This window comes from Fistularia commersonii, chromosome 9, assembly GCF_037954325.1.
Source record: "Fistularia commersonii isolate RoL2024-O1a breed Wild chromosome 9, RoL_Fcom_v1.0, whole genome shotgun sequence".
NCBI lineage: Eukaryota > Metazoa > Chordata > Actinopteri > Syngnathiformes > Fistulariidae > Fistularia > Fistularia commersonii.
Genome location: NC_141292.1, coordinates 8,169,611 through 8,194,368, shown reverse-complemented (window position 1 = coordinate 8,194,368; position 24,758 = coordinate 8,169,611). Strand labels below are relative to the sequence as shown.

At 39.0% G+C, this 24,758-nt stretch overlaps 1 protein-coding gene across 11 annotated transcripts in view; it reads left to right on the top strand.

Moving 5' to 3' along the window:
• fnbp1b (formin binding protein 1b) overlaps positions 1-5,596 on the top strand; it is a 60,046-nt gene extending 54,450 nt beyond the window's left edge. For 8 of the 11 annotated variants that reach the window (XM_086152263.1, XM_086152253.1, XM_086152255.1 and 5 more), the window contains one exon: positions 855-5,596. In XM_086152263.1, the coding sequence (XP_086008389.1) occupies positions 855-1,033 (179 nt within the window). In that variant the 3' untranslated portion in view covers positions 1,034-5,596. The remainder of the gene's footprint in view (positions 1-854) is intronic. The other 3 variants (XM_086152264.1, XM_086152254.1, XM_086152256.1) reach the window with 1 other exon arrangement.
• Positions 5,597-24,758: the final 19,162 nt, after the last annotated feature.

Below are 24,758 nucleotides of genomic sequence, written 5' to 3'. Positions count from 1 at the left end.
TCCTCACTAGGTTTTATTTTGACGCGGCAATGAGTGTCAGTTTGTATTTTGAAATGTATTTTTTAAATATAACACAAAATCATTTATTCTCATAAATTTTAAAAAATATTAGATGACGTAAACAATTTGTATCTATACACGGCTCTGGAAGAGTCATGATAAGAATTCGCTGAGGTCTCAATTTGCGATACCTAGCAACAGGAGGGCATTCTCACAACTGAATTTCCTGTGATACTATTCTGTTTTTTCTAATTCTGGCTCTAATATATTTGGTCTTTCCTTGAAATCAGAATACTCCTCTCTAAGCCGCTGTTGACTTTACAGTTCAGAGGGTAAATATTTTGTTGTGATTTGAAACAGGAAGAATAAACGTCTGTGAGAAATGTCTCCTACTTTCTTATAATGTGATATAAATAATGGTGTGTTAAATTCACAGCATTCCTCTCCTGCCCCTTGTCCAGCGACAGCTGGGATAGCCACCAGCATCCCAGCAACCCTATGTGCAGAAAAAGCAGTGGATGATGGATGTATGGTAGAAAGAAATTAGATAAATGGGATCATCAGATTAACCACTGGACTAATCTGTAGATTACTGGATTACGCTAATAATGGACCTCTGTAGCCCGGACAACCTCTCAGCGCTTTTACAGAAAGCATACAATGTGTTTTTCAGATTTGGCCTATGTTTATCATAAAAGCCAAACTGTTGCTAAAAATGTCCTCAATCTTTTTAAAGTTTTCTCTTTGGGATACAAAGTTCAAGATGTGTGATCATTATTGATCGTTGCCAGTATTTATTTTTGACAAAAATTAAGCTACTGTCACATCATTCCTGTGTTTATTTGTCATTACAGGTCACAACGAGGGAACCATCTCAGTGGCGGAGGGGGAGCTGCTGTACGTCATAGAGGAAGACAAAGGAGACGGCTGGACACGTGTGCGCAGGAATGAGGACGAAGAGGGATATGTCCCCACGTCCTACATCGAGGTGTTTTTGGAAACAAATGCCAAAGGTGCTATGACTTACATTTAACTCAGCAAGTGTGTTTTGTATTCACCTGCTTTCTGTGAGGGGGAGGCTCTTGTCACTTGTAGCTCAGATCGAAGAATACACTCTCCCCACACTGACATACACATACACTCCCCCAAAAGGGAAGGGGGGACATAAAGTATTTGTCCATCGAGCATCGTAAGAGTCAGTGGAAAAGTGTGACAAAATAACCTGGAGCATAAAGATGTGGTGGTGCTGTTTCACTGCTTTGAAGCAGAGTCACAACACACGCTCCGTCATTTTCATAGAAAACTCAGTTGCCATTCAGACGTCTGGTGGTCAAACAAAGTAACAAACTAAGACCAGACCTTCTGGACATGATTGAGTCAGTTATTTGACCACGTTAAAGATTAGAGTTGTAATAAATTGCGTGATTTTTTAAGATGGTTTACCATCATTTCAGCCTCTGAACGCAGAGAACATCTTCTCATGTCTGCAAAGACTCCTAAATTGTCTGGGTCGAGGCTTTAACTGGTATTGCAACGTTGTAACTGGACTTGCTTTAATTTTCAAACATCATCTCTTTCATCATGGTGCAATCAAACTTTATATGTTTTCAATGGAAACATTGATTTTTATTAAAAATAAAAAAAGGAACATTTAATTGCAAGTAAGATAAGTTAATGTTTGAATTTATACAAATGTAAATTATATCCTTTCACATGCAAATCACCCAAACTTCAATCATACATCCTTAACCCTTATTTCCAAATCCTGTTACTTTTTGCCTGTTTTTGAAAGGCGATCAGGCTGACAGCTGGAGGTGGCATCACTTGGGTTTTGAAACAATCTTTTTGCTTTCATTTACACATTTTCTGGACAATCTTTTTAATTGCAAATCTATTCCGCATAAATCACAGGCCAGTGAATGTACACACCACACAAGGTGACCTTAAACGTCAGTTAGTGGGCCTCAGTCAGTTGTTGTACCCAATATGAAAGCATGCTTAATGTGCAGCCATGCAAACAATTACTGTAAAATTTAAGTAATATGTCAAAAGATATTTTTGTAGGCTTCAATAAGAATCTAAAAAAATGTATAATTCCCCATGCTCAAGTGCTGTTTCTTGGTGTTTGATCATCGTGCTGTTTCACTATGAGTTGGCGGAGATATTATCAGCCAATTGTGTTTTAATCAATCTACTGAGCAAATTCCCTGCCTCAACCCCCACCCCAACCCCTCACACACACACACACACATTCTATTCTGGTCCCTCTTCCAGATAAGTTCTATGGGAATGAAGCACTGGCGCGACTGGGCGGTCAGAAACACTTGCTCATGACATTTGAAAAAAAAATTCTGCACATATTTGAGCAGATGCACCGTCATTTCACTCACAATGAGAGATTTTATTGTTTGTGTACCTGATCGGCCTGAATAATCAATAGTCTCGGTTCTTGCTGTGCAGGATCTGTAGATACGTATTTGGTCTGGTGCAGTTACAGTGGACGTGGTGCATGCTGCAACATTTGTGGGATGCTTGTTCATGTCGTAACTGAATTTCAGCATGTTGGGACAAGGGGAAGTGGCTGCTGTCTAACATGCATTTTTGCGAGACAGAAACTGAAGAAGGCTCAGCTCAACTTAACTCTGACATCTTTGGGTCATCAGAGGCTCATGCTGCCGCTTCAAGTAGATCTATGCAATGACTTTCTTCTCTCCATACCTGACTATTTGGGTTTTTATTTTGTCATAGTAATCTAACTTTCTTTTTGTCATTTGTTTTTTTGTTTGTATTTTCCTTTTGAATTGCAGATTCCTAAAAGCACGAGGCTGGCTGAGGAGTGGCAGGGCAAGCAGCCTCGGAGAAATCATCGTGTTCCTCAAACGCTTGTACAGTCAGAGAGGAAGTGAAAGATGACGGCCTATTATCTCGATTTCCATAGAAAAAAACGAAACAAAACAAAACAAAACAAAACACCAACCTCTCTGCAGTGTAACACTTCCTTTGCAAACTTTAGGGATTTAAGCAGTGGGAAGAGAAATCCATCTAAATTTTAGCGCCCATGAGCTTTCCATTTTTAACATCAGTAAACGATATGCTTCCAGCAGAGCTTTGCTTATTAATGTGACTAACAGCGCTTGCACCACGCACGGCCATGGGGTCCTCTTTGAACCCCTCTCCCCCTGGCACTTACCCACTCAAAAACACACGGCAGAGGGTGTGGTCAGAGACAGGACGGAGACGAGCAGGACTCCACACCCCAAGGACGTACAGCCAGCCATTGGAGCCGTTTTTCCCTCTTAACTGACAACATGTGTCTGTCTGTCTGTGTGTCTGTCTGTCTGTGTGTGCGTGCGTGCGTGTGTGTGTTGTCGAGTCACTCCTCACTCATTAACTCGTGATGGAATCACCTCAAAGTCAACCTCACCTCCTAACTCAAATCAGCTCCATGTTTGCAGCTGGAAACTCATATCTGTAAATGAGCTCTGGTTGACGTGTGCTTGATCTGAGTGCTTTGCCCTGTTTTTTCCTCACCTCCATATCCAGGACCAACTTGAGGGAATCCCCATCCACACTGTCCTGTCTTGTCTCTGCTCCTCTCTCTGACCACCCCCCCCTTACCTGCACATTCTTCCCCCTCCCCAGGCAGCACAAGCTTCCCCCTTGACTGCCCTCTGTTGCACCGGCTCGGGTTGGTGAGCTCTCAGCGTTGTGGCGTGCTGCATGCTTGCCCTGTCTTCCTCCTCGCCCCTCTGCTGGCAGCCAGGAGGTGGTGGGGGGTGGTTGGATCAGCTAACACCCTCTACCTCCAGCCTTTATGTTCAGTTAACCCTCATTGCCTGATCAAACTGAATTAACCTGAATGCCACTGTTTGGGTTCAGTGCCTGTGGTTCTTTTTACTTTTTATCCTTTTTTTTATTTGTCAGTTCTAAAAGCATGTCCGTTTTACTATCACAACTTACAGCAAAGGACAATAGGGACCCAATGTGTTCTTTTCTGGATGATTATGCATAGATAGGTCATAAATGTCTTGTGCATTCATTGCACCGTTAGTACACAGTCTGTCTGTAAAACTGTTAGTGTTGTGTGTTCTGTTCAGAGTTTCTAACAGAAGTTTTAGTTTGCAGTTTTAACACCTTGTGGTAACACTTGGTTCAAGAAACATGTCACCCAAAAATTAAAACAAAAGAAGATTTACACCCAAAGTGTTCAGGAGAATCCAGCTACTGTAAATGAATAAATACTGTGATCCACCTTTTTCTTTCAAGTGTCTGACTGTGCTGGGCCTGAAATTGGTTTTCTGTTCACAGAGAAAGATGCTGATGGTAGTTGAAGATGAGAGGTTGTGATTTCCTCAAAGGTTTAGAAGCAATTTTAAGGTCAGAATTTTTATTCTGTTTTTGTTTTTTTTTTCCTAAGAATAAATCAACCCATCAGACAGGAGGAATAATATCCACTGGTTTCTCTCACTCCTAAATGGCACATATGTGATTAAACCTTTATGTTTTTTTCTTCTTTAATGTTTTGTTGATGTTCAGTTGACATCTTCCTTTTTTTCATACAATGTTGAACATCTATTTTGTTGTCTATTTATGGAGCAATTTCTGTATCTTGATTGTACAATTAATCGAATAAGATATGCATCAAGAATGAGACGCCTCATTTGCAAGTACAATACTTAAAGTTTAATTAATGCAATTGAGAAAGTTTTACATTTGATCTTTCTTCTGTCTTCCAAAATCCCTTTCAAGTTTATAGGTTGTTTGTTTTGGTTTTATTTCATTTTATGAGAGGGAGAGAAAATATTACTTTTTTGATCATTTGACAAGTCTGCAAAAAAAGGACCACAAAAGTCTTAAAAATACAAAACAAAACAGTTCATCACAGCAATATAATTAAAGCTACAAATTTCTTTTATTTCCAATTGAACATAATAATGATTGTAATGTTTACTCTTTTGTCAAGTTATGTTTGCAAACTGTCTAATTGCACAATGAAGATACAAAGAAACTCCATACTGTAGTCTGCCTGAATGGTGTTCAATTTTTTTTGACAGGTAATTGCAAATAGAATTAAGTGTCATTGGCTTTTTTTGTTTGTTTGTTTGGGTTCTTTTTGGATGAAGCCATTGTTGACTATTCATCTGATGCAGAATAATATCTAATTCCCCTCTCACGATGATGTGACCCTCATGGAGCCGTGCCCAAACGTACTGTTTGCCACTTCACTTCATCTGTCAAGCTCTAACCGGCCTCCAGTGTCAGCGCGCCAACTGATAGACGGCATGATAAATCCAGTGAGGCACAAACCCCAAAACAACCTCCCTGTACAGTGGAAACGGCGTTGGAATTAGAGAGAATATATATGACTATATGAATAAAGTTTAAAAAGGAAAAACTTCTATTTTAACTACAAAGAGTCTTACCATTACTTTATCTGCTTTGCAAAGTAAGACTTCTTTTCCTTTGTAAGGACTACCAAATGATGTGTTTTGCACTTTTTAGTTTGTGTTCCATTTGGTAGCCCACGCTTGTGTTTTGGAGCACTGAATACTTTGTATGTGTTTACTGTGCCAATTAAATATGCTTGGAAAGTTAAGTATTCTACATTGTGTCTTTTCTTCCCTTTCAATGAACTACTGATCGACTGTGTCAATTCTGGATTTTTAGTGAGGAGTGTACAATGACACACGTAATAACCATATACAACTCATGTCACCGAAACACAACCCGGGTGTGGCAGGGTGGGGTGGAGGGCTGAAATGTACCTCAGATTGAATCTGCAAGTGATTGTTTTAGTCATAGCCAGTAACGTACATAAATTATGAATTAATATGTAGATAAATTTGCAGCTGTAATTTATGGCATAGCGTGTCTTATTTCCACACATACTCAGCTGTTGCACTGAATGCAGATAAAAGGTTCTTAAAGCCTTGATTTTCCTCGTCACAATGTCGGAGTCTCATGGACATGGTGATTTATGGTGTTTCAAATACAGTTGGACTATGAATGAGACTCAAAGCCTTGGCCCAGTTTCGCTTTTATTAGTATGAAATGTCTTAAAAACAAACAAACAAATGTGAGTAATTGAACAGGTTTGAACTAAAATGAGCCAAAGAATATTATAAACTGTGAGACTAAGAATCCAAATTCCCTTCCTTTAGGGCTTTTCCCTCCAGGGGTTGCCATAGCGAATATCCTAATATTTGTATCCTCTTTTTTCACATCAGCTAACTTCATGTCCTATTTCACTACATCCATAAATCTTTAAAATCTTCCTCTAGACGTGTCTGGCAGTTCCAATCCCAGCATCCGTCAACTAATATATTTACTATCACTTCTTCATACATGACCGAACCATCTCAGCCTGGCTTCTTTAACTTTATCTCCAAAAGATCTAACATGTGCTGTCCCTCTGATGGGCTTATCCCTGATCCTATCCATCCTCATCAATCCCAAAGAGAATCTCAACATCTTCCTCTCTGCGACCTCCAGCTCTGATCCCTGTCTTTTCCTCAATCCCACTTTCTCTAATCCATAAAACATAGCTGGTCTCACTACTCAAAATCAAACAAAACTCAAAGCCTTTGACAGACAGTAATATTTGATTAATGAAAAAAAAATCCAATATCTGTCCAAAACCTGAATCACTTTTAAAAGTTAATACCTGCTCGATTGTGTGCGGATGGGATGTATTTATACTGTAGACCACACCACCTCCAGCTGGCTGCTACGAGTTGTCGTAGAGTGAGATCAAGGTAACTCTCCCCGTCGGCCACTAGAGGAAAGTCATGTTCCATCAAACTTAGCAAAAATCCCCTTCTTTGTGGAATTTTCTGGAGAGAGTGCAGGCTGCCCCTGGGAAATGCTCGTACCTCTATTTAGATTCTTTTAACCCACTCTGTCATTTAAATTCCCAGTTTAGGCTTTTCAACTGCCTCTTTGATCAGATGACGATTCTCTATGCTCCGCTCGGTTATTTGACCATTGCGCGCCGCGGCAGTCGAGTGTATCGATCTTGCCCGTGGAAAGATCACAACAGCCAGTTGATTCTGGCCTGCTGAGGCACAGCTGTGATCCTTCCCTGTTGCCTTGCAGAAATATGCAGGCGCTTGCTGTGAAGCAGATGCAACACTGGCCTCCTCCAGCACTTTCAAAATACCCAATTGGCCTTTTGCTCCCCTGGAACCCAACGAGCTCTGCAGCTAGAAGTGGTTAAAGAAAACAAGTTGCGTCAGTAAATCCTACCAGGCAATTGAGTTTCCTTTCTGAAACATGATTCAAAGCCACTTTCACCTTCCTTTCTTTATTGATTTGGCAGGGACAACCAAGTCACCTGTTTTTGATTATTTCAAGGGGCAGACCCAGACCTGCAATATTTTCTCATATACATTCATTTGCTATTGTCAAAAAGAAACCTCCTGAACTGACTTTGTTTGGTTTCAGCGTCTTCGATAACAAAATTGGACGAATGCCTAGAACATCTGAGAGAGCAAACACCTTAAAAAAAAATAGAAAAGATCAGAGCAGACAAATAAAAGCCTATAAGACAATACAGAACACAACTCTGATCTGTAATAGACAATATTTAATCAATATCATGTGCTGAAAAAATTATTTTATCAATATTATCTTTAACTGAGAGGTAAATAATGACAAATCTATACTTGAAACCAGCCGAAGCCTTCTCGGCTCTACCTCGTATCTTCTCCGTGTCAGGATGACTAAACAGTCACACCACAGAGCTCCTGTACAAAATAGGTCAGTGCAGGTGGCTCTTAGTGCCGTTTCCAGGTACTTAAATACACATCTTCTGTCTGCAGGTCTGAATTCGTCAGATTTCAGTATCTCCGCCATCATTCAGCTGCTCCTGAAATATTAAAAGTTTTGTCAGAAACCTATTGAGAAATATTGGATCCTTTATAATGTGAGGGGTAAAATTGGGGAAATGTTTAAGATATCAATTTCTCTGAATACACATTAGCTGCAGAGCGTAGTGCATGAATTTATGGAAGTATCTCTGACTGCTCTGTGAGCTGGTTTACAGTCAGAAATGATCAATGGGCCTCGCTTAAATCACAAATAAGCTCAGTTTTGAATTTGTTTATGTTCTGACAGGCATTAATTGATTAAGCTGCTATGAGGATGGAATAACAACCACCGATCCACTTTTAATAAGTATTACAAAATGATTTACTGCTGTTAAGTCATGCCTATTAAATACTGTTGTATTAATTAAGATAAATAAATAGTTTTGACTTCACAGTGGAGGTTACAAGTAAAACATTAATACATATTGGTTACATCAGCTTACTCATCACAGGAACATTTATACAACATGAACAAATAAAAAGACACGGTTACTGAAGTGGGCATGATGCAAGATTATTGTCACTTCTCATATTCATTTTTATTGTTAGAATTGGATTGTTTGATCCATGACTGGAATAATATCAGAGCAAACATTTGTCTTGTACTTGTTTTTTTTTTGAAGTTCTGGTTTTGATAAGCTCTCAACTTTTCCTCACTGCATACACATCTCGTTTATTTATTTATTCACTAAAAGACGATTTGTAGCGATCAGTGATGATTCACTTAAAATAGAAAGAGGTCACTCAAAGATTGGCAAAATAAAATAAAATAAAATAAAATAAAATAAAACACATCAATAAATAAACTGATTTAAGATTTGCCAAGAATGACTATTAAATCAATGAGGAAATTACCCAAAAATCAGCAGGAGGAGAGCTGAGGTTAGGGATACATATTATATAATCTGTATTTTGATTATCATATTTTCGAAAAGGTATTGACAGACTTTTTATAAAAAAAAAATTTAAAAATATGAACATAATAAAAATCAACCCCAATGCCCTGTGCTTGAATAAAAGACACATTTCCAAGACAAACACACGATTGGCAGATGTTCGGGTGCCACTGCTCTTCATTAATGCCAAAGCCTGTGATTTTCTCCTGCAGACACTGACTCATGGCAGTTCCTGCTGAGATAGTTCACTCTGTGCAGCAGACTGAAAACACTGTGTCCAGACACCTTCCTCTCCCTTGACAGTGCAAAGATTTCGACTGCATTGACAGCCATCACTCAGGGCAAATACGCCTGTCTGCAGTCTGCAATCCTTGGAAGGTAAAAGTGGTTTTCATAAAGTTGATACCTACCTTTTTTATTTATTTATTTTTTGTCTCACTTTGCTTTCCTTCTTTTTGACTCACCAGTAAATTTGACTGTTTTGGATCTTGATTTTGCCATTTTGCCATTGCAAACATCTTATATTGAAGACTCAACGACGGTTATAATGTCTTCACAGTAATGTCATCACAGAGTAATTCTGTCAGTATTTGATTGTTATTAGTCTCTTTATTCTTTTCTACATTTATAAAAGATAGAGTGAAAACTCACAAAATAAGATTTAATACTCAAGTCTAAAGTGGAACCATCATTTTGAGGAAATCCCTCAAATCATCTACATTTTTGTAATTCTCTAAAATACAATTACATCCTGAAAACCCCACCAATGGCAAATCTGCTTGGATCGTATCTGGATTCAATTTTCCAGGTTTTTTAGCAAATCAGTGAATAGTGAGGCAGACACAGCCTAATGTCTTGTTTTATTGATACAGTTGTGATGCCAACACAATATTCCTGTCATATGATTACAATAAATAACAAACTCCCTTTAATGATTGCGTGTAAGAAATCCATTGAAACATTAAATCCCGAAAACACCAAAGGATCTAAAGTAGAAGTAGCTTTTCAAGCAGAAATAGTTTTCTGGCTGGTCACCACTGTGGGTTTTACCTGCTGTATTTGGTTTGTTCCATTACCACTATGTTCCTGTCTGGCCTTGTGAGAGCAGGCGGTCTGATGGGGAAAGCACACCTCTGGAGATAAGCCCGGTCTGCCGCGTCATTAAGGGCCAGCGGGGGCCGGCGTCCGTCTGTGAAATGCATTAGGTCTGTCACCTCAAGCACTGCAACCCAGAGGTGTAGCAGAAATGTAATTCCTTACTTGATTACTTGATTATTTTCCCCCCGCACAGAACCTCAAGAGCGAAATTTTAGCACCAATATGTTTTGAAATAGTTAAAGCCATTGCACTCACTACCTTTCTTAATGGGACTTGCAGGATGAAAATGTGGCACGGCTGATGATCAGTGTGTTTGGTCACATTCTCTCCTCACAGCTAGCCCCCTGGGCTAGGATGCAGGTGCTCCGCATCAAAGTCTTTGTGATGGCAAGATCTAACCTGGAATCTGTAAATATTTTCACCAGCGAGAAGATTAATAAGCCTCTCAGCACCCCAAGCAATCAGATTAGTTTATTTGCTCATGTACAATGACAGTAACTATGTATCATAAAATCATTTTTGGAATGGTTCCCAGTTAGAGCCAGCACACAGTTAGCTTCCTTCACAAATATGGAACAGTGGATACAATGGGGCAAACCGTCCAACCACATATCGCAACAATGATAGTATGAAAAGATATCAGACTTGTTATCAGGGTTTGAATGGAATCTTTGTTTTAATCCATGGGCAGAACACTCACAACTTTACCTTTTACTGATTGTAAATAGAACTTGATGATAAGATTGGGGTTTCACGTACGCACTGGGTGCTGGTCTGAGATGACTTATAACATTGATTCAGCCCTAATGCACATTGGTTTGCTGATTGTCTAGAAGTAATACAAACAAATCGAAGAGGTGTTAACAATCTTTCAATCTTAAGAGGAAGAAAGATAACTTGGCTGCAGACTAAGCTTTTCAAATGCAGGCCCTTGTATTTCAATTGTGGAATCGTTAATTTTAGGTCATTAGGAAAGAAAAACAACATTTTCTCAGATTAAACATCTCTCTTGATAAAAGAACAGGAGAAGATTTAGATGAAAACAGAAGAGTTCCTATTTTATCCCACCTTGTATATTTGAGACATAAATTAGCATTTTTCTCATAATTTGAAGCAGTAAAGGAGTCGAGCTATTTATTCTGTTTTGTATTAAGTGCTGTACTTTGGCTGGGAATGAAACAAATACAAGTAGGCTTTGGCATTCTGCAACGAGTCCACATGTTGAGAACATGGGAAAGTGAGGGCACAAAGCACCAAAGCGTCACGGTCACCCTTGACTGACTGGAAGCCTGTTCAACCTCACTCCACACCTACACAAACCATTAATAGGACAATTTCTGTGGATTTACTTTTTTGCTTCACTTTTCACACACACACACACGCACACGCACGCACGCACGCACACACACACACACACACACACACGCAAAATGGAGGGATTGGAGAAGTTTTTAACAGCCCAAGAAAGAAAGTTCCTCTGCTTGGCTGGGAACATAAAAAAATAGAAAAAAATACTAGAGTGGGGAATTTAATGTGCTAATATTCCAAGAAATTATTAGAGAAAAAAAAAGTAAAGAAAAATGAATTGCACTTTCATTTGCAAAGCAGAACGTTTCTCAGTGCATGAGTTCCAGGGGGACAGATTACACTGACGCAGTCTGACAGCATGATTGACAAAACAGACAGGACAACACTGGTTGAAGGGAAAATAAAATATTAGAAACTTCCGGAAGAGACAACAAACAAACATTCTTTTACTGCACTATTTTGCAGTCACACTTTGTGCAAGGGTGGAGCACTTCCACCCCTTGGTGTTGGAGCAAGCATGCAGGTGGGTAACATTAGCTCTATGCGAATACTAACATTGCCGTGGAAGATAACAGCATTGCAAATGCAGGCAAGCAGAATGTTGCCAATCAACGCTCAAACACATAATAAAATTGTCCGGGCTGGAACATCATCTAACAAAATAACTTCAATTGTTATCAGATTGGTTCACAGGACACCGTCATATGTACTATTTGTTTACACTGAGAATTTTTCACTTTCCCCACTCTGGGCCTGAGGGCCGGCCAGGCATCCCTGCTCTTTAATTAGTTTCCCCTAATTAGAGGCAGGGATGTGGGTCAAACACCATAAAACACCTTAAAATCCGCCTGTCTTGCTGCATGTCATTACAGCTCTTGCTCTTTTGCTCCAGGCCTCTGCAAAACTATGATAGATCTCATATATTCTTTTGCACAGTGGTTGAAAAGGTCTAGCCACAGAGCGGGGACACCACGAAATAAGGAAACTCTCCACCGGAGCGGGAGGTGAGCATCATTTGTCTTTTCATTCGAACAAAATTTTAATTATTTTTCTTTTCGAACGGTCATGTGTATTTTAGAAGCAAGAATGTGTTCTTTGGAGGCTCAATCAAGCTTTGCATTAATTGGGTCAAGCCAAAGGAGAGAATACAATAACAAAAACCCACACATTGATTTTTCCTTTACAGAAATAAACCATGAAAAACCCACATTTTCCTCATGTGGTCACCTGAATGTAGGAAAACATATGACCATATGCTATAGTAATTCAGCCTCTTATATTATGGAATCAGAGATATTTACTTGTGAGTGTATAACATGTTCTTCTTGTGGCAACTGTACTAGATTATCTTCCCTTTTAAGTTGTTTTACCTTATTCAAGAGGCTGCTTCAGATCGAGACGTTGCCGAACTGAAGAAGCCTCTAAATGGGAGGTGAAATATCTTCAAGGGAAGATAAAGGGAAGTCCGGTTGCGATGAAAAGAAAATTTTGAAAAGTTTAACCACGAGTTGGATGACTGATAACCCCTACTGACATAATGTAAAAGATGTGTGTTTTGTATAAGGATTTGGTATTTAAACACTTCTGATGTGTTTGAAAGTCTGTGTGTGTGTGTGTGGGAAACCTGAAAAAAAAAGACTTTTAATAAAACCAAGCTTCACCGAAGCACAAAAAGCTAGCATTTCTGCCTCACGGCAAGAGGGTCCCTTGTTCAGCCCTGACAAGGGGCCTTTCTGTGTGGATTTGTTCTCCTTGTGTCTGCTTGGGTCTCCCTGGGGTTCTCTGGTTTCCTCCCACCGTCCAAAATCATACCCGAGGTTCATTGCAGACCCTAAATTGCCCAGACGTGTGAACGAGGGAGTGAATGGTTGTCGGTCCCTATATGTGGCCATGCAATCAACTGGCGACCGGTCCAGGGTGCCCCCACCCCAATACCCCTGAGTGCACAATGAGTGGAATATACAGTGTAATTGTTAAACCTTTCCAAAGCTCATAGATCACAGCATGGTTGTAAATTTTATTAAGTATCATTTAAAATTGTATTGTAACTTTATTAACAAGAACTATCTCGAGTTTCACCGACCTTTGTTTTTTGAAAATCAATACAAGACTTACTTGAAAAATAAACCGCAGTCTTACAAGAGAAAATAACATAACTTTGGAATAAAGATGAAAAAGTAAATAAAATAAAATCACAGCTGAGTGACATGTTTGGATCAAATAAAAAAGCTGCAAAAAAACAGGATCAAATCAGGGAAGCAAACGCTTCACAGTTTATCTCATTTTCTGAGGCTCCGTAATGGCAGCTAAAATGTTTAAGTTCGCTCCTTGTCATAGTGTTTTATAAAAGAGAATATTCCTGTGAGAAAGAAGGAAACGGTGAGGTAGTTTTTGCCTTAAAAAACAACTTAAAAACATAAGAATGGCCAACAGTGTAATTCCGGCCCTGACCTCCCCACCTCCAGTTGTAACTTGGCTTCAGCTGTGGCTCTGAGCCACGCGTTCCAATTGCTGCAGGACGTTTTTAACAGAGGGACAGTTCATATGGTGCTCTTTCAGTGTCATCATCGGCTTTTAGTTCCCATAATATGTCACTCGGTCTCTCCCGTGGAAAACGACATTTGTATACAAATCTCACAGCGCATAGTCATGCGGACACTGCAGCATATGGGTGTGAGAAATGTGTTCACTGCAGGACAAAGGAGTGGTTGTTGTCTTGGCCGTTCTTTGTCGGACAATTTCATGAGGATTTTTCTGCCCAGTATGACTGCAGCTGCGGCCATCTGACCGGCGACCTCGCCCAGGAGACCCATCTCACTACTAGAGACAGTCCAGCTGAGTTTGCGTTTGGCCAGAAATGAACCCAGGATAATTAGACACAGAAACCTCTCCAGCTTTTCTCTCAAGGACAGCTGGGTGGACCGAGCCCAGTGCCTTGAGACCCTCAATCTCTAGGGAACTCTAAGATTCCATCAACTTTGGCCCCATCCTGTCCATTTCCTTTAATTGTTTGAAAGAAAATAACTTAATCACTTAATCACTGACTTGGCATTTAAATATATAATTCAGTTATCAATACATGTCATGGGTTTTCATGCTATTTCATAGCACAACAAGGATTAAAGTTGTTTTAATTTTTTTTTTTTTTTTTAGTAAAGACGGAAAGTAAAGACAGTGGAACCATGTTTATATTTATAAAGGTGAGAATCATATCAAAAACAACAACAAAGAGACCCGAACCTTAAAACCAAAATATGACAGAATGCTTTATATTTATAAATGATATAAACATAAGTACGCATGTATACAGTCTAACCCAAAATTATTCTTACCCCAGTGGTATAAATTCTGTCATCTTTAACTGTATATATGTGTTTAAAATCAGATATGAAAATCCTGAAAGCAGCTGAATTTGCAAGTCTTAACAGCAAAATTGTAATGTAGTTTAATGTAAATGGGAAGATATAACTAGAAGCGGAATATTGTTTTTTGTGCAATCTTAATTTTTTACAATAGATGCAGGGAAAATAGAACCTCTTTCCGATCACTGGTTCTCTCCCTGTACAAACTGATCTGTTGTGCGGAGAACAATGTTCCTTCCTCAAGTGCTTCACTTAACAAACAAATTCCTTTCTTTTAGTCAGAAATGGCTTGTTTGCTATCTTTGTAAACTAGTTTCTCCGTTGGTATAATATTAACTTGTTTTAGCATTCTGTGCCCATTTTTCTTTTTTTTGACGATTCAATGGAACTTTTTCAACTGTTTTCTCAATATGGGGAAAATGGATTTGCTCCGATCGAGCCTGCTGTATGGACACTTCGCTGTCAGACGGAAAATAGCATGACTGAAAAACAAAACCAAAAAAGCTGTTGGAAGTGACCTCATAAATGCTTCAAGAAATGACTCACGGTTGCCTTCATGATTCATAGGTTCATTAAACTTAGGTGTAGCTTTGGCCACTGAGGAAGAAGCTGTCTGCTACTTAGAAGATTCCCTTTACCTCAGTTGACCCAGAATCAGGTCTTAATGTACAGGAGAGCCTGCACATCAACAGATTTAATTTCTCCCTCGGTTGATTCATGAAGTGACTCTTACCTCGGGCTTGTCTCAATTCTGAACAGAATGGATTCCCAGGGCCGTACTGATGATAGCCCAGCACGCACTAAACGAGTACATGCATTTAAGTGAAGGATTACTTCTTTTTTTTATTACTCGCTGCCTTTCTGAGAGCAAAAAGGAGGAAAGATTCCATATATCAGCCAGAACATTAGTGCCAACCACAGGTGGAATGAATGATACTGAGTGGGATATACCGTACAGTATACTGCTGAGAGTAACTTCTTAAAGTTGGAAGTGGAATAAAATGGAGTGTATGAATCAGTGTAAGTCTGACAAGAGCTGTATTGTGAGGGCGAGACAAATGAGTCAGGGCGTCTCCGTAAGGGCAAGACTTGTGCATTCACTAATCGGGCTGTAGTTGACCAGAAGTCAGTATCTGGCAAGTTTGAGGAATGAAAATGTTCTAGTAAAATGGTTCTTTACCTGTCTGTGTAAAAACAAATAAACAAATAAATGTCAATTCCCTTTACAAGTTTCCACCTAATTGTCATGTTTATAACTACATAAACTAATAGAATAAAAAAGTATTGTTCAATTAAATAACCAACGTACATCACATCTATTATACAAACAGTTATGTTACATACTTGATGTCGGTGAATGCAGCAGCAGAAGCGGGTTTCTTCAGTCCAGAAAGCAGGACTGAAGAAACTTGCTTCTGCTGCCTCTGGCTCCCATGTTTCTGGTATTTTATGAGTTTGAGTTTTCTCTCTGATGTCAATCACAATCTAGTCTGTCGGCTGCAGCATATTTTTTCAATTCATTATCTAAAAGCTTCAGCCTGATCAAAGAGTCGTGTTGGAAGTTTAGCCAATCACAGCTGACAGTGAGTGTGAGGCAGGGTTCGAGCTGCACCGGTCACATGTCAAGCACACATATGATTGCCATTCATACACACATATAGACATTGAACCGTTCAACCTCTCATTCATATAACTGAAGACAATTTGTTAACAAAATACATGTTTTTTGGACCGTGGGAGAAGGTCAGAGAACGACAAGACAGCCCGCGGCTGCATGCAGAGAATATGCAGACTGTACTGTAACAGTCCAGTCATCTATTGGAGTGAAACCCAGAACATTTTCACTCCACTACTGAGGCTACTGTGCTCTCCTCTGTACTAATGTTCTGCTCCTGCAACACAGAAATGCCTAAATATCTTCGATAAATGAATATATAAATACTTACAAACATAAATAAGACCAGCTTTAATTCAGTGAAGTTGGGTATGGCGATCTTGAGTCTTTGCTGCTTCTGTTTAAGACACCACATGGTTGGCTTAAAAACACTGTATTGAGTATGACATTTTAGTATTTCATGGTATTTGCTGCAGGGAAAAGTTTACGCTCGCCTTTTACAATGCATTATCTTGAAGAAATAGCAATTCTCTCGGAAAGCTTCGCACACACCCATCCTGCAACAGATATAAATAGGGAAGTTACACTGCTGTGCCCAGTGCTCAAATGCCCGAATGCACACACTGAGGGTTGACTGCTGTGTAATGACCAATAGTGGCTTGAGAGAGACTGTGCAAAGGTATTCGGAACACAGGAGAAAAAAAAATCTCAACTGTGTTATTTAGTGTTTTGTGACTCTTTTGAGTTGAGGCCAAAAGGTCGGCGGCAGCTCTTTACCAGAGAGAAAAAGGATGCAGCTGAATTTAGAACACATGTTATGATGAAAGAATGAAAATAGATACCACTGAAGCCAAGTGTCACCTTAGTCACACACACACTCACACACACATATTTTGTACTGGATTAGGAGTAAGGAGTTTCCACAGTGGCGGCTTCAGATAGAAAGTTGGCTGGTCAACCACATGAACATGACTGACCAAACAGAACCTTTTCTTCTTGTAGATTTAAGGCATTCCCTCAGTTATATCTGTCTCAGTTTCCACATTTTTTATTCATGAATGTGAATAATTAAAACAGAGTCACATTCCATTTGCACACAGGCAACAAATAATAGAAATTGAGAGTCAAACACCTATGAACCTTTGTTTTGGTCATTGAAAGCTGAAACACACATTTCCTCACTTCCTACAGGAGACATTGTGCAGACCTGACCCATATTTTTTTCTCTGACAGACTAAAAAAAAACCTGAAAACAAGAACACTTTTCCTTCTGGGAAGCGTCTGCAGGATTACACGTTTCCTCCTCTTTTGTGACCTAAAAACCTTTTAAGTCTTCATAGCGAAACGTCTCTGACTGTTGTCAAGATGTTGATAATGCTAGAAATTCCATATTTCTGTCCCTTTTCAGACTAAAAGTTTCACTTATGGTTAGACTAAAAGTTTCCCTTATGGTTACTTCATTGGTATCCTCTAACCTGTCTACTGTGGCATCTACACTCTGTCCTATCATCTCCCATGCTTTCATCGGGTGTTTTCATGTCAACATACATACCCACACATCCAAATGTGCCAGTAAACATGCATTAACAGACAAAACATATTATTTGAATATGTACTTTTATATGCAGTCTATGAAATTAATCATCATTGTCTCATTTATTTGCCAAGTGTTATTCGTCCCCTGATACTCAATAACCACAGGGCTGTGGCACAAAAAAGGCAAGTGAACAGAACTGCTTTTTTGGTACTCCTGCGTTGCAGGTTTGGTTAAATACAGTCAAGAGCTTCAGACATTTCTATGAGAAGTAAAAATTTTTATTTTTTTCAATTGATTTGAAAATGGTCTATACTACACTAAACTCATAGCGCTTCCACACCGTGCAGTTTCCATGCACGTTAGACAATATTGCATTCATCCATTCACACACACTCACACACTGATGGTGGCAGAGCTGCCTTTCAAGGTACTGACCAGGACATTGGGAGCAACTGGGGGCTCAGTGCGTCTTTCCCCAGGACAGTTCGACATATAAACTGGAGGAACTGGGAATCCAGCAAACATTCCGGCAAACCAGCAAACATTCAAATTGGAGGGCTCTATCAGCTGAGCCACAGCTGTTAAAGAATTGACATTATATTGGTTCATATTAAACACATTACTTAAATGATGTTGCCTGGTTTTTCTGTGTTTTTCTATGTTTTGTTTCTTGTTTGTTGTTGTGCTTAAGCAACTGAGGGTTTGAATTTTTAAGACTTAATAAAATGAAAACCTCCACTGGCATAACTGAGGTTTCCATGTAATGAACAACATTTTCTTGGCAGTTGTGAGCCATCCAAAGCACGATTCTTTTCACGTGTAAGCTTCAGTTTAACAATGACTCATCATTCACTAATATGATGTGTGGCAAACGCAGAAATGTAATCTTGGTTATGTCTTGGTTATGCTACATCATATGCAGGATTCATCCAAAACTTTCAAGACATTGACCAACCAACATTCATTTCATGGCTGCTTTCCTGGGAAATAAAATCCTGTCTTTGATGATTTCTAAAAATATCACTTTGTGATTAGGATTACATTTTGGGGATTTTTCTTTGTAACGTCTGCCAGTTTTTTCTTAAATTCAATTGTTTAGAACAACATTCCAGACAGCGGCGATGCCAAAGAATCTGTTGACCTCCCTTGGAGTTAGTTGTTTTAACGGGAGATGCAACAACTTTCAGTGTCATCTTTTTCAGACGTCCATAAAGTACTTGTATTAAAGGCTGTCAGCAGTTGATTTCATGGGCACATTAATGAAAAGAGAAGGATAACTTTGTGAATAAAAAATAAATATTTGCTCAACCCCCTAAAAAAAATTTTTGGCGGCTCTTGATTATTAATGTTGGATTGTGGGGTTTCTGACCATCTCCAAGTGGTTGTTTACTTTGAGATTTGTCGATTCACCCAAGGCCTGAGTATGAAGGAAGGATTACTATTCTCACAACAGGAATTAGGGGGTGCTCCGACCTTCTTGTAGTTTCGCACTCACAAATGTGTACAAAGAAATCCTAAAGCTATATCTTATTCGTTATTTTCAGCTTTGATTCTGTTTATCTTCATCTTAGCAACGTTTAAAAGATAGGGTGTTTGCAGGCCAAAAACTGTGCACTATTAGAAAAACAGTGAAAATTAAGCAGATTAAATCAAAACAGAATAGATTGATTTTTTTCCATTCTGTGAAGTGGCAGGTGCCACTCCATCCATTACTCCTGGTTTGTACTTTATTCCTGGTTGTGCTGTGTCATTCAGATCTGCAGATCTTTGATTTCTGTGTATTTTGCCTTTTTCTGTGCTGAGAGACATTTCCTCTGCTCTTTTTTAATTCCTGTCAAGTTCCGCAGCGGCCCCAGGCCTTACGTTTAGGGTTCTATCATTCTTGTGTTGTGACACGTGTATGCACTTTTTCCTCTTTCTGATATGGCTTCCCAAAAACCCTTAATTCAAGAAGTGCAGGTAATACAAACTCAAGCTTCAGCTTCTGTCAAGGTAAATTAGGATTTTTGGGGGTATGTATTTGATTCAACCAGTCGGAAAGACCAAAATAAGCTGAAGCTGATCACCTTTCAAGGGGTTTACAAATAAATTTATCTCTAAATACCTTTTCAGTATAATCAATAAGTAAAAACTATCCACTTAATTTTTTTTCTGATGATTTAGACTAATAGGTTATGGATCTTTTGGGGTGAAAATAGAGGTCAGTCGGGTTGCACATTGTAGGAGATTAATCAAGAAGGTCAAACTTGTTTAGCCTCAAGCACTGTGGAGCCATTTTTTTTTTCCTAATGAATAGGCCCTTGCTCTGACATTATACCTTCTCTTTACATGGCAATCACTTGTATAACTTCCCTGCCAACTGTGTAAGCAATAACCATTTTGACATTTTCTGGGTGACTACTGCCAGACAAATGATGAAAAACAACCCAAAAGCGTTTTCTCTTGATGGCGTTGGGGTATTCCAAATATAGATACTTGATGTTATTAGCTGGAGTTACTGTTAACCTGGCATTAGTACACAGAATAATATGGCAGGATAATGGTGAAAAAATGCCTCATTAAAAGAGTAATATGTACAAAGTTCTAACCTGGAGGAAGAAACTTTAACCAAAGGATCCGTCTCTGTAGGGATCCTTCCCAAAATATAGTCTACACTTGAAATAACAAGTCCGAGCTCCTTCATAGATGTATTCCTCCGGGTCCCAACCTTTGGAAAAAAAAAAAAAAAAAACTTCATGTGCGAAATATTGCTATTGGCCTGTGAGCAGAAATTGAAATGGCAGGCTTCTTATTTTACATTTTCTTTTCTCCCACTATAAATACAGTCAAGTATTATTTAATGAAGGACTGACTATTTGAAAATGTCTGGAAATTTTCAAACAGCCTCCTGGTATTACTATGTCTTTTGCTGTGAAGAAGTGTGGCAGTGGTCCCTCAGAGCTTGGCTGATGTTGGGGGACAATGATTTTATTTTTCAAAAGATTTTGGTCAATATTTAGTTGAGTAATCACTACGCAGATGGAAATGTAGATTCATTTCAAATATTGAGCTTCCATTAACCCTTTCTATCTATCTCACTGGAAATCTGTCTCATGATGCTGAAATCCAGACAGTGTGTCCTTGATGTCTCAGAATCCAATGTAGTGATGCAACCCAAATTTTCATCGACCGGTACCAGATTTGGTGCATCAAGTATTAGTCTGTGAAATAGTAATGTCAAAAATAGTTATTTGAAGAAATTGCTAATGTTAAGTAAATGACTCCTTGGGTAACACACCAACATTTACGCTAAACATTTTATTTAATTGTAAAACAAGATTGTGTTTGTTTGGAACAGCTGTATGTGTGCGCAACCCAAGAAAAAACAGAGTCATTGGAAGAATCAGTGGTGTTGTCAAATTTGTTATAAGATATTGCATCTTGAGCTTTTTCGCCTCCCCAAAAGTCCCATGGTGTACAATCATCAGATCATTTGGTGACAGTTAGTGGTTGTAATCAGACAGCCCTCATCTTTGTTTCCGCCTTTGTGCTGAAATGACTTCCTTCCAGTAATGACAAAACCCCAAAGCCTTACAACCGCCTGGGAGTGGTCCTTGAATATTTCTTTTTAAAAAAAAAAGAGCAATTGCATTGAAAACCTAGATTTGAGAAAATAAAAACTCTTTTCAAAACTTGAATATTTCTCTTTTCATTTTAAAAAAACAAAGCACCCGATCATTCTGCTGCAGATTACATCAGATTAGTCTCAGCTGAGAGATTGGCTCTGCTGTTCCAGTGAAAACACCCAGCAGTGTTGAGATGGGAGTGGATTTACATTTTATCAGAAAGAAGCCAAGATTGTCACATGTATGTCCTCATGTAATCTTTTCACAGAAACAGATAACATCTCACTGAAATGTGCCGAATGTGGCGAGTATCAATCAATACCGTACTACAATGCTCTTTATAATGTTTACTTGCTCAGTCACACATTGACATGTTTCCCTGCCCCTGCAATCACAGCATTCTAGAAAGTTAGATGGTGAAGTAAGTAAAACTCACAAAACAACCAGGAGACCTCTGTGAAATCATCTGATTGAATCGAGTGGCTGGCTCCTGAATCAATCCAGAATCTAGCAATGTTAAAACTGCATAGAGTCATTTTCAAATGAATTAAGATTATTAATCAGAAATGCAAAGATATTTATGACGTTCAGAATTATTCTTTACGCTAAAAAAAAACAAACCTAGACAGTGACAAAAGCATTTGAAAGGTGTGTGTAGGATGAATCTCATGAACTCCCCTTTAGTTTATTGAGTAAACAAAACCAGCCATGAGTCAATACACAAATACACAAATGTTGGATGCATGCAAGGGATTGGAAGTAGGTGTTGTTCAAGTTAAAATTTCCTATAATGTAGTGTTTCAGCAGAAATTTAATGACTGACAGTCATGACGGGTATACATAACAGTTTCTAAACGCAGATATGGCGGTCATTTCCCTTCTAAAATATATTCATTTAATTGTATATATCATCAAAAGCCCATTTGCATCACAGTTATGCAAAATGTGGTCCATCAGCATCACCGTGTTCTAAGCGTTTTTTTGATCTCCGGTCTTAAATTATGTCGGACTTGAGTGTCCGGGATACTTAAAGTGGTGTTTAGCTTCATGCAAAGCTGGTAGATGTCGGACACAGAGACCAGAGAAATTGAAGTGGTGATAGACTTTATATCAGCATGTTCATTTAGCTACAGTTTGAGGCCATTTGAATCTAAAACTGTACATTTCTTTCAGCTGCTTGAATTGTTTTACAATCTGGTGAAGGATAATTCTTATCTGTGCGTTTGGTGTGACGAGTGGGTTTTCCGTCGCAATTTTTTTTTTTAAATGTTGACAATGGATGCTGCTGATCCTGCACATCTGTTGACAATGTCTAATTTACACCAATGGGATTAAATTGTAATTGATTTTAGGAAGTTATTCATTTAGACGTGTCAGACATTCAAGCCCATGTTTAAATGGAGCGTCGGAAAGCAATCGATGAACTCTGTCAATGGAACTGAAAAATGTTTTGTCAAAAATATGGATTCCATTTGTGAATGAATGCAGAAACTGAAACTGAGCAAATGATGAATTGGAGGGGAACAGAACACTGATCATCCTAAGCATTGTAGAAACCAGGTTAATGTTGTGTAGGTCCTCTTTTCTTCCGAAAAAACAGCTATGACTAATCAAGATATACACTGCTCAAGACCTCTGAAAGTCAGCTGTAGTTTATGTCAAGATAAAATAGCGGGTGGTCCTGTAGTTTGGAGTTTTAATGAAGCTCGCCCAGCACATTTTAAATTGCTTGATATATCGAAGACAGAAAGGGTACGCAGCGAACCAGCTGCGATGCACTTGGTGGTCTGATATCTTGAGATAGAACACGCTTTTTGATCAACAGCGGCTTTTCTGTTCCATCGGAGAACTTGGCCTTTGGTTTTGCACAAGTCAAAGAGCAGTGACAGTCCCTCAGTGTGACAGTGATCTACAGCCCTTTCTTTCACTCATCATCACTACTTAAACAAATCCATCCAGGTAAACAAATCCATTTGGATTAACAAATCCAAACAACCTAACAGCACAGACATCAATATATTTAGATCGTGACTGAGAAATACCATTTATGACAATGGTAGGAATCTTATCTTCCCTCTCCTGGGGAGACTGAACTTACCAAACACCGTCTAGAATTAGTGTAATAAGGTTACCTTTCCCTCTCTGGATTTAGTTTCTTTGTTTACTTTGTTTTGCCAAATATCTACTGTCTTACTTAATTTGGTAAATAGTTGGGGGAAGGTTATTTTGTGATATGTTTTTTTCTTTTCAATATTCTCTGTATTTGTTTGTTATAAAAATATTAAAATAGATATTGGGTTACCTACTAAACAGAGAGAGTGTTCTGTTTTACTCATCTGATTTTTGTAAAGCCAGCTAATAATTTAGCCATCTTCCAGCTATGACCTGAAGGTATGATGTCAGCAGTAAATAAAGGATTTCCAGGGTCAAATGAGTCAAATGTATCTTTCCACAGACGGAAATTCACTCCAATCCAGGTCTTTCCTAAAAGTTCCCCCACACAAATGCCCCGCAGCAGTGTGCAAATACAAGAACCCAGAACATTGATTTTCTATTAGATTTTCCCACATCCCACTATGTCTTGACTCAAGAGATTTTGTATTGATTTTAAGGTTCTGATAAAAGTGTCTTTGACAGAGGGCTGTGTCCCATGACTGCCCTTCCTGTGCACCTAGCTTTACATTAAATTTAACATTAAATAATTAAATATGATTTAAACAGGTCTTGTTTTGGTCGCTTCATATTTTTCTGAACTGCCAAAGTGTGATATGCTCCTCGCTGGTGTCTGAGGTTCAAAGTGGAGTCCAGCTGGGGTTCATAATGGCGAGGTGTGAAAGGGTGAATAACTCATTTTATCCCTTTGCCATCCCCCTTTTCACAATTCCTGAGTGATCTAAGACAGACCTCATGCTGTGGACAAGAGTTTACATGGTCTTTTTTTTTCTTTCACAATTTATTTACACTGTCGTTGTCAAGCAACCACCATAACAGTCATTGACCCCACTGCCTTCCCAGTTATACTTTGTGTCACTTGAACTTAAGTCCCCTCAAAGCCACGTGTTGAACTGAGGTCTAAATGTTCTGGGATATTTCAGGTGCAGGTACAAGCCCTGCAATCAATATGTAAAATTCATGTGAATTTTTATTTTTTCCTCATCTGTAGTGTTTTTATGGAGGCTTCCAAATGGAGTCACCAACAAACAGGTTGCTCAGAAACACTGATCCGATCAAGTAATCAAAAGAAGAAATCCCTGCTTCAACTTCCACAGGATTGTCCCAGAACTTATCAGCACTTCAGCGTTGAGCTCCCCTGTCCACGATGAATGTTTTCTTGAGAAAACGTGATGGATCTGAGTCCATTGCCTCCGGTCTACAATGACATCATTCCTGCAAACATCTGGAACCGCTAGAGCTGCTGTGTGTATATGTGTGTCTGTGTGTGTGTGTGTGTGTGTGTGTATAAGTAGGG